Raw genomic sequence first — 16220 nt, 5'->3', positions numbered from 1 at the left:
TATCAATAAAGGGTAGATTTTTTTTATGAGGACCATTGTGCAGGTGACAATTTATGATTATATGCTGTAGCGTATTGTGTTGACTCAAGGCACATACACATAATCTTTTCTCAAAAGGAATATTTTTAAACCTGCCATTTAGTACCGCCAAAGGGAGGGCATTCAGCCTGGTGAGCATAAATGCCCTCCGTTTAAGGGGTTCCTCAAGTGTATAACAACACTGCTGTACTGCTCTAATTTCCCATATTTGACTTATAAATCTAAATTAAGAGGGGATCGTGTTGGTGGAGTAAATTGTTGTTCTTGGTCTAAAATTCTTTGTTTGATAGTACTGAATGCTGATTTTTCATCTAACATTGACAGATTCTCTAGGGCAATTCCGAGGTGATCAAGTTTAGTTAAAATGGTGGGGAACCAGTTAACTTTACAAGTGTCTTTTAGCAGGTGGGACATAAGAGCTCCTTGATTTGCCCTAAAATGGATTTTTTTAAAAGAATTTTTTATTATTTTCCATAAAATCATACAGAAGCTTTTCAACAAATACTTAAAAATAACTACATAAACATTCGTATCAGGATATATGTTTGTTGAAAATACATCATTTATAAGAGATAAATAAAAACTTCCCCATCCTCCTCCTCTATCTTTCTATTTGCTTGTTTAGTCTTTTGCATTTAAAATTCTAATCCTAATGTTATTTTGTATTGTCTAACAATAACTTTCTTATTGCATACTATTTTCATTTCAACCAAAGGAAAAACATAATATAAATCCCTAAAATTGATTTAAAGCCAATATTTAAAGGTTAATATCCAAGCTCTGGTCTCTACTAAATTCTGGCCTGTTTCTAGGCATAAAGTCACATATGGAACACATTTTGGTACTCCTAAGGTTTGTATCAAAAATTTTGCCTGATTACTCTCAACAGAATTATTTAGGGCTGAAATCCAGATTGGGATGCCATAAAAGATTTGCCCAAGAATTTTGATGTTGAAAATCTGAATGGCCACAGTGGCCACAGTGATGTTTTGCTTACCCTATGAAAAATAAAATCACTTCAGTTGAAGCGCTGAGTGACTGGCCAGGTTTGTCACCCTGCTCTCTGTGTCCAGACCATGATAAATCATACTTACATACGATGCCTAGATATTTATAACTCTTAACTTGTTCAATTGAAAATATTATCCATACTCCATTTCTTTGGTTTCCAGTTCTTTGCAAAAATCATCACTTTGGATTTGGAGTAATTGATCAATAATTTGTTATATTGACTGTATTGATGGAAGGCTTTTAGGTATCTTTGAAGCCCTACTCGTGTATAAGAGAGTATTACAGTATCATCAGCATATAGAAGTAGCGGTACGGCAAGATCTCGTTTGGGAGGGTGACCACCATTTACAGATTTGAAACTATGTGGCAAGTCACTTAAGAATAAGTTGAATAAAAGAGGGGCCAAAACACAGCCTTGTTTGACACCCTTTGCAACTGGAATTTTAGATATCAAAGATCCTTTTGCAGAGTGTTTAATTTGGTATGTTGTGTTGATATGAAGTCTTTTTATGAGCGCAAGTATAAATGTTTGTTATTCCGAAAATGTTTGTTATTATTAGTTTTAACAGCTAAGTGTAATTGATTCCACCTATTATGAAAAAAGCTTGCTTCTTTTTGCCAATCATCTCTTGATATGCTTGTTTATAGTTTAAATATCATTTAGCTTTTTTGCATCTTCTGTATGTTAAAAAGTTTGAAATAAGTCTCTGAAGATGGCTTTAGCTCTTCGAGATTCATGGTCAAACCAAGAGGAGGGACTGAAGTTAGTTATAACAGATGGTTTTGACTTGGCACGACATATTGTGAGTGTTTGTGAAAAAAGAGGCCATAATTTCATCCTGAGAAGATATTGTAACGATATTTTGTTTTAGCTTAAGCATCATTTCTGATTCAAAAAGAGAGTTAAAATCTTTTTCAACCTCTGACAACCATTTGATTTTCTTTAAAATATTTCCATCATCTCTTCATAATTGGAAGATTATTATTTAGTCCCCCACTGCCCTAGAGCACCGTAACTAGGGGAAGATGGTCACTCTCTGTCCTAGAATCGATAATCATAGAATGGATCAGAGCAAGCAGACCTGGGGAGCATATGCTGTAATCAATTACCCTTTTGTTGCTAGCTGGAAAAAAAGTAAAACCATTAGACTGAGAAAATTTATCAAGACCATTTAAAATAATAAAATTATGTGCAATACAAAACTCTAATAATCTGCACCCTGGGCGATTTAGAACCACGTCCTTTGATGAATGCTGTAAGGATAGAGGCAAAGGAAGAAAGCCGTCACTATCATAGCCCAATTGGGAGATAAATTTTTAATCCCCCCCCCCATTTCACGCATTGAAGTCTCCCATAATAATAAAATGGGCATTGGGGATTTTTTTTCCTTTGCTACCCCTCCCAATTTAGTATCATCTGCAAATTTAATAAGCATCCCCTCTATTCCTTCATCCAAATCATTTATAAAGATGTTGAACAACTCAGGGCCCAGGACAGATTCCTGAGGCACTCCACTTGCCACTCCTCTCCAAGAGGATGAGGAACCATTAACAAGAACTCTTTGGGTGCGATCTGTTACAAATCCACCTAACAGTAATAGGATCCAAATTTTACCAACTTGTAAATAAGAATATATCGACAGCATTCCCTTGATCCAGCAAGGTAGTAACTTTCTTTGAAAAAGGGATAAGGTTAGTCTGACGTGGTTTGTTCTTGAGAGCAGGACAATGAAAATGGTTGGCCTTGGGCGTAAACTCCAGAAGTGCAGAGGGTCATGGCCTCCAACACAATAGACCTGCAGCCAGGCAGTACAAGATGGATGCTGTGTCTTAGCCTGCCTCCTGAGGAAGCCCGTTCCACTGAGGAACCACTCTCAACGTCAAAAAGTTCTTCCTAATGTTTAGCTGGAAATGCTTTTGATTTAATTTCAACCCATTGGTTCTGGTTCGACCTTCTGGGGAAGGAATATATTTCCCTCCTTTCTGCTTAAAACAATAAAGAGTTGGCTGGGAGGACTGGCATGTTCACCACCCTCTCTTGCCCAGCCTGCTCTCCTGCCAGTGGACCTCTCATCCTCCCTCCCCCCCCTTCCCGTTAATGTTATGAACAAATGGTGGGACTGTTAACAGCCAAGCTTTGTCACGTGCCTTCCTGCTGCTCTCAGGAGGGCTGGCGATTGCTTCAGATTCCTGTGCTGCTGCCTCCTCAGTATGTCCCTAGCACAAACTTTGCAGGGTTTTCACAACTTGGAGAGCTTTCTCAGGACTTGATTCAGAGGGGCAAAGAGGTCAGCACTATGTCTGCCACTTGAGGACATGCTATTCTTATGCGCTGGGCAGGAGGCAAGAAGATTTTGCAACCAGTGGGAGAATTTGCCAACTGCAGCAACATTGCTGGAAAAAACCCAAACCAAACAAAAAAACAGTAGACAGGAGGACGCAAAGCCCTGCCAGCCACACCTCATTGCCAAGTGGCCTTGAGCTGACAGGCCAGGCCAGAAATTCTGATTAAAGCCTGATTGTCAGGGTTTCCAACAAGCCTGGAGTTCTCCTGGAATTACAAGTGATCTCCAGACTACAGAGATCAGCTTCCCCCAGCGGTTTCAGAGAGTGGACACCATAGTATACCATACAGTCTAGGAGAAACAGATCTCCCAGAGTGACATACGTCACATATCCACTGGGCTCCCTCCTCTCTCCAAACTCTGCTCTTCCCAAGGCACGGCCCCCAAATTTCCAGGAATTTCCTCCCAAGCCAGAGTTTGCAACTCTACCTGGTTGCTAGAAAGGCATTTTTAGTTAACACAGGAGAGCTGATTCTAGAATTTTCCAACAAGTCAGGTGGCTGTTTCGTTTTTTTTAAAACTGCACATGCATTAATTTCTCACCAGCACCATTTTCTCACGTGGTGGGCACTGGAGACTGTGCCATTTCCAGACAATGCGTGGAAGTGTCGGAGTGCCAGCAGCTCTATGGGGGAAGTTTGATGACCCACTAGCTGCTTCTTCTATTTGAAAAGTTGGGGGAAGGGGACTGGAATTGGCCTTCTCTCTCTAGCTGTTCAAACACACACACACACACACACACACACAATGAATAACCTGTCGAAGAGGTAATTTGGATCAGACCTGTATGCAGAGTGGTCAGAGTAAAAAAGTGTTTCCCTCCATTTTTAGTATCCTGCGTGTTAGGCAGATTTGAACTGGGCCCACCCATAGGGCATTTAAAGGGAAAATAAAACTTCCCCCATTTTGTATAGTCTGCATAAAAGCCAGTTGGGATCTGATCTCTACACAAGTTACTTAAAGGGGGAAAATGGGTTTTGAACCCAATTTAAAGTCGCTCACACATGGGACCCAGGTGATGGCTGGAGATCTCCCGCTATTACAACTGATCTCCAGGTGACAGAGATAAGTTCCTTTGGAGAAAATGGCCGCGTTGGAAGGCGGACTCTTTGGCATTATACCCCACTAAAGTCCCTCCCCTCCCCAAATCCCACCCTCCTCAGGCTCCACCCCCAAAATCTCCAGGTATTTCCTAACCTGGAGCTGGCAACCCTAGCTCCAGGCCAGACCCAAGTGAACAGATTCTTTGTTCCGGCGTTCATCGCCTTACACGTAGCACCAACAATGGAAATTGTACAGCTAATTCCCAGGGACTGGGTCTCTGAGCTTTGGGCAGGTCTGTGTGAAGGCCTGGATGCCACTGGAGCACGGGTTAGGGCACTGGGTGCAAAATTCAGCTTTCTGAAAAACTGAGCTTGCTCGCTTTGTTGTGAATATATCCATATCTGCCCGTGGGCAATGACAGAGGTGTAGCTGGATACAATTGTCAGTAACTCTGGGTTATGATTCTTCTTGCCCTCCCCGTGTCAAACAAAAGCAGAGAAGATTAAGCAAAATTGGAGAGCAGAAGGGGGGGGAAGTATACCTCCCCTCACCCACACTTACTACTCACCCATCAGCAGGAAACTGAGCACCCACTGGAGGACCGACAGCAGCCGGATGCAGGCCTTGAAATCCCTTTTGGAAGGCCAGGGCACGTCGAGCAGAGTACGAAGGGCAGCCTGGATGCTGGCACGACTCCCTGGAAAGGAAAGGCTGTTGGCACTGTCCCTGCTCGTTCCTGGTCATGTCACATTCACCTGTTGACTCGTTTTCCTTATCACCAGTGCCCCCAGGAACCTCCCTCCGTAGCTGGGTTTATTCTCAGAAATGGGTTCTGTATTTCACCTTTGAGGCACCCCCCTCCACCCCCCACGCACAATCCACACATAGTGCATCTAGAGAGACCAGTGACAGACCCTATCATGCCCAGTCCTGTGGCATTTTAATGACTAATAAATGTATTGTTGCATGAAGCAGAGCCCACTTAGTTAGATGCATGAAGTGTTACAGTTGGCAACAGAGCTGCCAGATGCCCGGTGTTTAATGGAGCAGCAGGAGGGAATGGAGGGAACGGCATTGTGCGATGCCACAACATCACTTCTGGCTGGGAACTCAAAAGTGACATCGCATCAAACAACACTCTAGAAATTTCGCCAGTCTCTATGGTTTTTACCACAGAGTTTCAGGGAATTCCTAAAGTGTCATGCAACATGGTGAAATCACTCCCAGTATTGCAGCCAGAGGTGTTGTTGTGTCATTGCACAATACAATTTCTTTTTGTCTCCACCTCCTCAAGTCTCCTGTTGTTTGCCAGCCAACCCCAATGGGAAGATAGATTTATACCCAATTACAAACACTAAGAGGGCAACAGGGTGTGCATGTGAGATAGAGACAGAGAGAGAGATGTTAGAAATACAGTTTCCAATGACAAGGTACACAACATTTTACTGCACAGCACAGATGAAAATTGCAGCAGCCCCACAATTATCGAACAACTTCCTCAGGGAGGTGCGCCTGCCCCCCTCATTGTTGATCTTCAGGAGGCAGTTGAAGACAATTTAATTAAGGCTGCATTTTGATTGATTTAGCTTTTATTTTATGATTTAACTTTTGGATGCACACCTTAATGTTTTAGGAAGTGAAGTTAAAGCTGCACTGAGAGCAATTGGGAGAAACAAATCACCAGGAGCAGATGGGATATCAATAGAGCTATTCCAAGCCACAGAAACAGAGTCCATCAACATCTTGACAAATATGGAAAACAAAACAATGGCCCACATACTGGAAACGGTTGAGTTATATTCCAGTTCCCAAAAAAGGAGTCATCAAAGACTGCAGCAACTATCGGACCATCGCATTAACTTCTCACATGAATAAAGTGATGCTCTAATTCTTACAACAAAGGCTGTTACTTCATACTGCAGTAGGGTTGCCAACTCTGGGTTGGGAAATACCTGGAGATTTGGGGGGGGGGAGCCTGAGGAGGGCAGAGCTTGTGGAGGGGAGGAACTTCAGTGGGATATAATGCCATAGAATCCACCTTCCAAAGCAGCCATCTTCTCCAGGTGAACTGATCCCTATTGCCTGGAGATAAGTTGTAATCCCGGTACAGCCACCACCTGGAGGATTAGCAAAAATAAAGCACCTATACTAAATAGACAAGCTGTGTGAAATAATAGTATCAAGCTCGCTAAGTTAAATGCAAAAGTGTGATGTGCTTTGATGTGCCTCTATCTGCTCCAGGCTCCATCTTCTTCCCTGGAAAGAAATATATAGAATAAGTCATTGTACTTACCTTTGAAAGACAATTGTTGAAACCGTTGAAATTGTTGAAACTGACCATCTTGTTTGGTAGCTTGCTAGCTACATTCTATCTTTGTATATATGTTCATGTATGTATCCTTATCATTGTTGGCTCCTTGCACTTGTATATAATATAATCACACTTTTGCATATAACTTAGTGAGCTTGATACTATTATTTCACACACCACCTGGAGGCTGGCAACCCTATACTACAGAGATCAGCTCACCTGGAAAAAGTGGCTGCTTTGGAGGGTGGACTCTGTGGCATTGTATCCTGCTGAGGTCCCTCCCCTCCCCAAACCCTTCCCTCCCCATGCTCCACTCCCAAATCTCCTGGAATTTTCCAGCCTGGTGTTGGCATACTGCGGAGGTGGGACATGGGGCACAGTCACATCAATGGCATGATGTCATTTCAGGGGTGAACCTGTGAAAATGATGGCACACCATTTTAGGATTCAACAGAAACTCTATTGTAAAACCATAGAGTTGCCACTGAATCTTAGAGCAGCATAGCATCACTTCCAGGGTTGCCCTAGAAATGATATTCCATTGTCGGATCACCACTTTTTCCTACATTTTGCTCCACAAGCAGCAGCAGTGGGGGTTGGGGGGGGGGACACACCAGCAGGAGGTGGGTCCCACTATAGTGGCAGAGCTGGCAAACCTACCAGCTCCACATTCACCTCTGCCTTGCATAGGCAGCGATCAAAGTGTTGTACAGGCCAAACCACTAACCCCTTGGCCAGAACTTCCTCTAAAGACCCAATGCAAAAGATTAAGTCTAGGGTATGACCTTTGCTGTGTGGAGGGCTCTTCATAACCTGAGTGGCCAGAGAGGCTACAAATCTTGTGCTGGCTCAGAGATGGTCCTGTCCACATGTATGCTGAAGTCACCAATCTGAATAATCAATCTGGGAGTCTCCAGCACCAAATCTGGATTACTTCTGCTAGTTCAGACAGGGTGCTTGGTGGGGAACTTGGAGGCCAATAAACCAGCAGAAATGCCCAGTCTGTCTCTGGAACCTTGCATAAGGAACGAATATTCAACGCCAGCTCAAGTTTGCACTGGCAATCTGCGAAAGGAGATGGGCTCGCAGAAAATGGTAGCAACCCCCACCCCACCCCCCCTTGGATGATGAGAGCAGTCAGAGAATTTTTCCATCAAGGTTTGAGTTTCCCCTACTTGCTCAGCCACACACAACTAGCTGCTTGGACCTGACAAGGAAACTGCTGTCAGCACACCTAGAACCTTTAAAGGTGCCAGGTTACCTTGGTTATTTCCCAGATTCTTCCCTAGGCAATCTGTTTTAGGATGGATCCACCACCAATGATCAGTAGAGTTGCCAACCTCCAGGTAATAGCTGGAGATCTCCTGCTACTACAACATATCCAGCCGACAGAGATCAGTTCACCTGGAGAAAATGGCCGCTTTGGCAATTGGACTCTATGGCATTGAAGTCCCTCCCCAAACCCCGCCCTCCTCAGGCTCCACCCCAAAAACCTCCCGCCAGTGGCAGAGGGACCTGGCAACCCTAATGAGCAGCACCCACTGGCAAACAAGCTCTATTTGTGGTTTTGTGGCTACTGAATACTAGATATTATATTAATGACACATCTTTCCACATCGTGTTTTCCGTTTCAGAATCAACAGACCTGATAAGAATTCTCAAGCAATCATCTGCACCAGCAGTACAGTATACCATGTATAATTTCTGAATCCTTTATCAGGTCTCCCTGTAGTCATTTGTTTTTAGATTATTTATTTTATTTACAAAATTTGTACCTTGCATTTCTGCTCTCATCAGGGCCATTGAGGTAGCTAGTTTTTTCAAAACTAAATACTCCCACTTTACCCTTTTTTCTATATAAAAGGCTCATTTCAGAAGCCTTTTTCTGCACCTTTCCACATTTTTGTGATGAAGCAGCCATAATAGTCCATAGTATAGAAGACACATGATGCTCATTATATAAGGACATCACAGTAGTGGTTGTTCAGTTTTCAGTGACCAGAACAATACATAATATCCCAAACACACCAACCAAAGGAAGAAGCTTTCTTTAAACATTCTTTGCAGATTGTGCATTTTTGTGTACACTTTCCCTGCTTTTGTAGTTAAAGAAGTCTAAAGCCTCGGGCATGATATACCTTTGCCATGTCTGTTCCTGCAGTCTTTCCTGCCCTGCTCCATACAGCTGATGTTGATGACAGTGCTGCTGGGGGATACCTAATGCACTCTGCTGTGTCTTTTTTCTGTGTGCCAAGTTGGGTGATTGTTTAGAGAACAGCTCCCAAGCGCAAAAGGGGTGGCATTTTTTCTGGCCTCTTCCTCCCGTTTTGCTGCTGCTTGCCCTGTTACTGGGCAAAAGTTCAAGAAATCTCATTCCCTTCTACTTGTCCTCCTCCCCATACTATATTTAATCTTTCCTCCCTCAAGAGGTCCTCCCTTTTTCTTCCTTCCCATTTGTCTCAGATTCCCCATCCACTGCTTCCTGTTCCAGTCATACCTTTTTGCCCCTTGCCATTTTGTCTCTTTGCCAGTTTTCTTCCTTCCCTCTAATCCTGTTTCCTTTCTTTTCCTTCTTATAATTGGGGGGGGGGGAAACTCCCCACACTTTTTTCATTTTTGGATTTTTCTACAAACCTCTAGACTGAGATTTGTAGAAAAATCCTCTATGTGGACATGGCCCTGTTTTGAAGATTTTTTGATCCACAGTCTGGGGCCATTGTTCAAAAAGGGTTACATGTATTGGTTGAAAGCCAGCGTGGTGTAGTGGTTAAGAGCAGAGGCCTCTAATCCGGAGAACCGGGTTTGATTCCCCACTCCTCCACATGAGCAGCAGACTCCAATCTGGTGAACCGGGTTTGATTCCCCACTCTTCCACATGAAGTCTGCTGGGTGATCTTGAGCCAATCACAGTTCTCTCCGAACTCTCTCAGCCCCACCTACCTCACAGGGTGTCTGTTGTGGGGAGAGGAAGGGATGGTGATTGTAAGCTGGTTTGAAACTCCTTAAAGGTAGAGAAAATCGGTGTATAAAAGCCAACTCTTCTTCTTCTGTCTAGTGATTTGTGTTAGCTGCCACTAACATATTTCAAGATAGAACAAAATATAGCTATAAAAATCAGGACCATTGGAGGATGGGGGATCTCTCTAGGACAGGGTTGTGCCTTTTCAGAATGCTGGAGAGAGTTAGACCCTGGCACCATGGAAGGCTGAAGCTGGTGATTTTGTCAGCAGACTTCCCAATATCTACAGCTTCTGAATGATGCACCACACAGATTTGCCACATACCTCCTATTTGATAGCAAAGCTGACCAAAGGCTGTGCCCTGCAAAAAAAATGGCACCAGCCCTACCTGGGCTGCTAAAGAGGCCTCAATAGTCTGTCCTGCTGTGGCTGATAAGGGAGGCTCCGGCCAGGGTCCTGCCTGTGTCTCAGCCTTGACTTCTGATCCTCACGACAGAGGTTCACTTTGCTTCTGTATTTTCCTTCCTCTCAGCTCACCCTGTGAAACATTAACTGTCACAAGTGTCACTGAAAAAGGAACAAAACAGGGGTTTGATCATTCCTCTCTTTGCAAAGGAGTCGGATTTCAAAATCAAGAGACCAAATGGCAATTTAGATTCTAAGAAATTAGTGAGCGCTCACTCACTTGCACGCACATGCACATACACACAAGAGCCAATCTTGGGTGAGTCACAGGCCATTTATGCATTGGAGGTTTTGCCCTGGATTTGCAGCTCTCTAGATGCACATTTTTCCCATCTGAATTCTCAAAACTCAAAAATAAGCCCCCATGCTGAGTTTCATAGGGTGCTGAAATGTGCATCTAGAGTGCATCTAGAGAGTGGTAAAAATGTGCATCTAGAGAGTGGTAAATTCAAGGCAAAACCTTGCATGCATAAATGGCCATAGTTTTCAGTCCTACTTAAGGTTTTTGTGATGGTGAAGGGATGAACCACATTAGCCACATGGAGCTTCTTGAGAGAGATAAAAATGTGATTATACTTAATTGCAGAAAATAATAATTATAATACAGTGACAGGACACAGTGGTAAATGGTCCCATCTTTGTCCTGTCCACAGCATTACCTGTAAGCTGCTATGATCTAGGAGGAGGAGGAGAAGAGTTGGTTTTTATATGCTGACTTTCTCTACCTCTTAAGGGAGACTAAAACCGGCTTACAATCACCTTCCCTTCCCCTCCCCACAACAGACACCCTGTGAGGTAGGTGGAGCTAAGAGAGCTCTAACAGAGATGTAACTTGCCCAAGGTCACCCAGCTGGCTTCATGTATAGGAGTGGGGAAACAAATCCAGTTCACCAAATTAGCCTCCGCTGCTCATGTGGAGGAGTGGGGAATCAAACCTGGTTCTCCAGATCAGAGTCCACCACTGCAAACCACCGCTCTTAACCACTACACCAAGCTGGGTCATATAACAACATGCAGCCCTTGGGAAGGAGCCCCTTGGGAAGGAGCAACCATACTGCTTAGGGTTGCCAACAGGCCTGGAGAAAAATATCCTGTCCCTTTAATAAAGGCGTAATATGTGGAAGTGGATCACTGAAGCGTTCCATGGCATGGAATTCAATATCATTATTTGGTAAATAACATCTCATTCAGCCTTCATTAAAGAAACAGGGCATTTTCCTTCAGGTCAGTTGGCAGCAATAATGGTGCTCCATCTTTAGGGTGAGCCATCTAAAGTTCAGATAATTTGGGCGAAAACGCATGGCGGCTTTAGCCTCCTTTATTCCCTATTTCAGCCAGGATTTAGCCAGGATCAAACACATGTTTGGCAAAAACGCATGCTTTCGATCCTGGCTGAATCCTGGCTGAAACAGGGAATAAAGGAGGCTAAAGTCACCATGCGTTTTCGCCCTTTGTCTCATGAATGTAAACCCCAGCCTTCTGTGCTGAATTGCACTCATAGCTTTAAAAAGAAAAAACTTTTCATATAGACTCTCTTTTTCCGAAGAGTTTTTAAAAATAAGTATTCATGGGGTCCCTTTAACAATTCAGTGTCCTGTTCTGGGGCAGGGAGGGAGCTAGAGGTCAAGATCTTGCTGAATTTAGCACTAAGACTCTGTAGGATTCCTAAGGGAGTGTTTTTATATCCCCTTAGCTGTAAGACAGGTTGTTTTTTTAACACTCAGCACACTTCTCTGATTTCTGAACATAGTTTAAAAGACCGAATCTTGTGAAACTTTAGGACTGTCAGATTTATTATGGTTGAAACCTTAATGATTGTATAAGCTGTGTCCTTCAGGTATTTTGTTTTGTAAAATAGATCAACTAGATTTTATTTTGTTTCTTGTAACAGATCTACAATATTTTGTCCCGCTGCAGAATCTGCCAGCACAGGGCATGGCTCATAGGGGATCCAGTTCAGCACAGCGGGTAGATTGTCAGATTAGGGTCTAGGAGGACTGGATTCGAAGCCCTGCTCTGCCATGGAAGCTCACAGGGTGAACTGGTCCTGTCCCGCTTTATAAGGTTGCTAACAGGCCTGGAGAAAAATGTTATGTCTCTTTAATAAATTATTGATGTTAGGAAACGGAGAGCAGAAGCTGTTTGTGGCATGGAGATAAATGACATCACCTGATAACATCCCACAAAGCCTCTCACCAAGGATAGGGCATCTTTTCCCTAGGCAGGAGGCAACTTTACTTACAAGTGTTTAATTCTGGCAGCATTGCACCCTCAGCTATAAGTATTTCATATCATTTAGACAACTAACAGTGCAGTCCTCAGCAGACTTACACCTTTCTAAACCCATTGACTCTGCCTAGAATTGTACTGTTGGGTAAGTGTTAGAATCATGGGATTTCTGACCCTTCGTGCCCATATCATAATATGCACAATAAAACTATTGGAGACAACTTCTAATGCATTTGCTGGGCACACGAAGTCCATAAGGCACTTTCCAACATGCCACATAATGATGAGAATCATGAGGCGTAAAACTATATCTGTCCCAAATAGGCTTGTTGAGCAAAAATAATACAAGAAATGAAGTTACTCAATACTTGTCCTTACAAGAAAATAGCATATTGGAACATGGAGGGCATCCATGTCTACTGTAAGTCCCATTTTATTCAACAGGGCTCAATCCCAAGAAAGTGTTCTTAGTATTGCAGCTTATAGGCTTCCGTAATTTTTATTTCAACTTTTGTTGCATGGGTTTCCCAAGCAGAGTTGAACTGAATTAGAGCAACAAAATATTAAAAAATTATTTGCTAAAAATGTCCCAGTCTATCAAAGACTGTTGTTTCTGGTTTGTGTGTATAAGAGGAGTATAAAAAACCAGTTGAGTCTTTTGAAGGCATTCAAAATCCATAAAGGGCAATGCAATTCTTATTGGCAAAATTTCAGTTCGTGTTCCCTTTTATTCCCCCTACAGTAGTTAGAAATATCCTTTGATATCCTTTGAGAGAGAGTAATTTGGTATCAGAAACAAATTCTTCCAAAGTATAGCATATGCTTCTGTATCAGATCTGTTTGGTGCTAAAAGACTGAACTTGTCCATCTGAAAACAGATTAGCACAAGCTAAGTAAACCACACTGGAGAAGCCAGAGTAAAAGACATATTTCCCACAGACACATTTTCAGTCACAAACAATCACCATTTACTGGTTATTTTCTTACCATTCTGGTTATGAGAATAGGCAGCAATGATTGTCTTCATGGTACTTGGGCTCTTGATTTCAAGCTTGTTTAGACCTTGACTTCACAGGCTAAAAGCTAAGTTTGCAAAGAGCTATCTCTGCAATGAAGCCTTTGACCACTTTCAGGCTCCACCATCTGGCCAAAGGAAAACTGAACCAGTGGGAGGGGAAGGGAAACCGATAAATCCAGAACATACATTGGTGGGGAGGGCATGGGGAGATAATCAGAGCCTTTCAGAGAAGGCATGGCTTATTGGCAAGTCATGTCTGTTGCAATATGAAAGTCCACAAAATATTTCAGTTAGATAACAAGCTATGCTTTTAGCAGAAACCCCACGATCTCAGTCATACATTTTGTGGGACCTAAAAGATTAACACATTTTATTATAGTTTAAGCCTTTGTGGTCAGTTTGCAAGACCTGAGCAAGGCTGTTAATGATAGGATGTTTTGGAGCTCATTAATTCATAGGGTTGCCATAAGTTGGAAGCAACTTGACAGAACTTAACACAGACAAACACAAGCCTGTGAGGAATTGGGGCCACTTCATCAAGGTCCAATCTGTCCTCGATTGGACTCCTCCCTCCAACCGCAAGCAAGTACAACAGTTTCTGGGCTTTGCTAATTTCTACCGCGGATTTATCCCTAACTTCGCCCAAATAGCGCTGCCCATCACCGACCTTCTGAAAACCAAGGGTAAAGGAAGCTCTGCTACATTACCCTCCGCTAAGATACTGTGGACTGATCAATGCCAGACCGCCTTTGTAGCCCTCAAACGCCTTTTTCACGTCGGAACCTGTGCTACGGCACCCAGACCCAAATCGAATGTTCATTGTACAAGTCGATGCCTCCGACGTAGCTATGGGAGGGGCCCTGCTCCAAAGAGGACCAGATGGTCTCCTTCACCCCTGCGCTTATTTCTCAAAGAAATTTGCGCACTCCCAATTGAACTGGCCCATTTGGGAGAAAGAAGCCTCAGCCGTTCACCATGCGCTTACTCTATGGCGACAATTCCTGGAAGGGTCTAAAGTCCCCTTCGAAGTATGGACCGATCACAAGAATCTTGCCGCCCTCACGGGAACCCATAAGTTATCCGCGAAACAACAGCGTGGGGCGGAATTCTTTGCTCAGTTTCGTTTTGTCCTGAAGCATGTCCTAGGAAAACAAAACGTTCTCGCAGATGCTCTCTCCCGGTTGCCTCAATACCCGGCGAAACTCGATCGGCCAACAAACTCTTTATTTACACCCGCTCAAAGAGAAGCCCTGCCCGTACTGGCTGTACAAACTCAATCCCAGACGCTGCCCCAGCGGAAGCACACGGTAGCCGGCGCGCAAGCTCCTCCAGCCCTACCGGCCACCCAGCTGCCCCCACAACGGAAACACACGATAGCCAGCTCTCCAGCTCCTCCAACCCAACCGGCCGCCCAGCCGCTTGCAGTCTGCACACCACCGCACGTAAGCGCTTCCCCCTCGTCAACCCCCATAACTGCTCCTACTACCACCGTAAACAAGGGGGGGGGGTTCCCATCTCCGAATCTTTCTTAAATTCCCTTTGGGAACAATGCCTTATGGAACGCTCTGATCAAACCCTGCCTCCTGGTGTAATCGAACAAGGAGGCTCTTGGTACAAAGACTCGAAATTATATGTGCCCAAAGCGCTCCGAAAAGACGTCTTACACTTGGCTCATGGAGTAAAAACAGCTGGACACTTTGGGTTCCTAAAGACCCTTCACCTGTTGCGCAGGCAGTTCTGGTGGGGGGGAATGCGTTCTGACATTGACTCTTTTATTCGCAGTTGTCCTATTTGCGCCACAGTCAAGCGATCTCAAGGCAAGCCCCCAGGACTACTGCAACCACTTGAAATACCCAGCAAACCCTGGGAAGTGATTGCTATGGATTTTATGACGGATCTCCCTCTCAGCGGGGGAAAAACTGTGTTATGGGTTATCACTGACTTATTTTCTAAGCAAATACATTTGGTTCCAGGGATCCCCTCCGCTCAGAAGTTGGCCCGCCTCTTCGTGTCACATGTCTTTAGACTACATTCGTTTCCGCGCAAGATAATCTGCGACCGCGGAAGTAGTTTTGTTGCTAAGTTTTGGAAAGCTTTTCTCAAATTGGTGGGGGTGGAGCAGGGGTTGTCTAGTGCATACCATCCCCAAACGGATGGTCAAACCGAACGTGTCAATGCTGTACTTGAATGCTATTTGCGCTGTTATGTCAATTACCACCAAGATGACTGGGTGGAACTGTTGCCTTTTGCAGAATATGCCTACAATAATGCTGTACATCAGTCCACAGGTTTCAGCCCGTTTTATGCGGTGTATGGACAGGACTTCGGTCCTATCACCCCAATAGAAGGATTAGAGGGGGAGGGGGATGCCGACATTGCCTCTTGGGCACACACCCTCCGTACAACATGGCCCTGGCTGGTTAGCAACCTAGACCGAGCCAAGCGCAAATACAAGGCGCAGGCCGACAAGCATCGTTCCCCCGGTAGGGACCTGCAAGTGGGTAACTTAGTATACCTTTCCACCAAGAACCTGCGCTCCACCCGTCCGTGCCATAAGCTCAATGCTAAATACATTGGCCCATTTCCCATCATCCGCCTCATAAATCCTGTCACAGTGGAACTGTCTCTCCCCAAAACTCTGAGGCGTGTACACCCCGTTTTCCATATCAGCCTTCTAAAGCCCCATGTTGCTTCTCCACAATGGCACCCGGAGCCGCCTCCTGAACAGCCCATAATGGTGGGGGGGGGAGGAACATTTCGAAGTCTCCAAAATCCTTGATTCCCGCATACACCACAGG

The 16220-nt window shown here is 44.2% G+C and overlaps 1 protein-coding gene across 1 annotated transcript in view; it reads right to left on the bottom strand.

The window, feature by feature from the left end:
* The window catches only part of LOC130486608 (diacylglycerol O-acyltransferase 2-like), a 43284-nt gene extending 29844 nt beyond the window's left edge, over positions 1-13440 (bottom strand). The window contains exons 1-2 of the mRNA XM_056859929.1: positions 13392-13440; positions 5008-5136 (exon numbers count right to left, since the gene is read on the bottom strand). Of these exons, the coding sequence (XP_056715907.1) occupies positions 5008-5136; positions 13392-13431 (169 nt within the window). The 5' untranslated portion in view covers positions 13432-13440. The remainder of the gene's footprint in view (positions 1-5007; positions 5137-13391) is intronic.
* Positions 13441-16220: the final 2780 nt, after the last annotated feature.

Source organism: Euleptes europaea, chromosome 13 (genome assembly GCF_029931775.1).
Source record: "Euleptes europaea isolate rEulEur1 chromosome 13, rEulEur1.hap1, whole genome shotgun sequence".
Taxonomy (NCBI): Eukaryota; Metazoa; Chordata; class Lepidosauria; order Squamata; family Sphaerodactylidae; genus Euleptes; species Euleptes europaea.
This window is presented reverse-complemented; position numbering and strand designations above follow the sequence as displayed.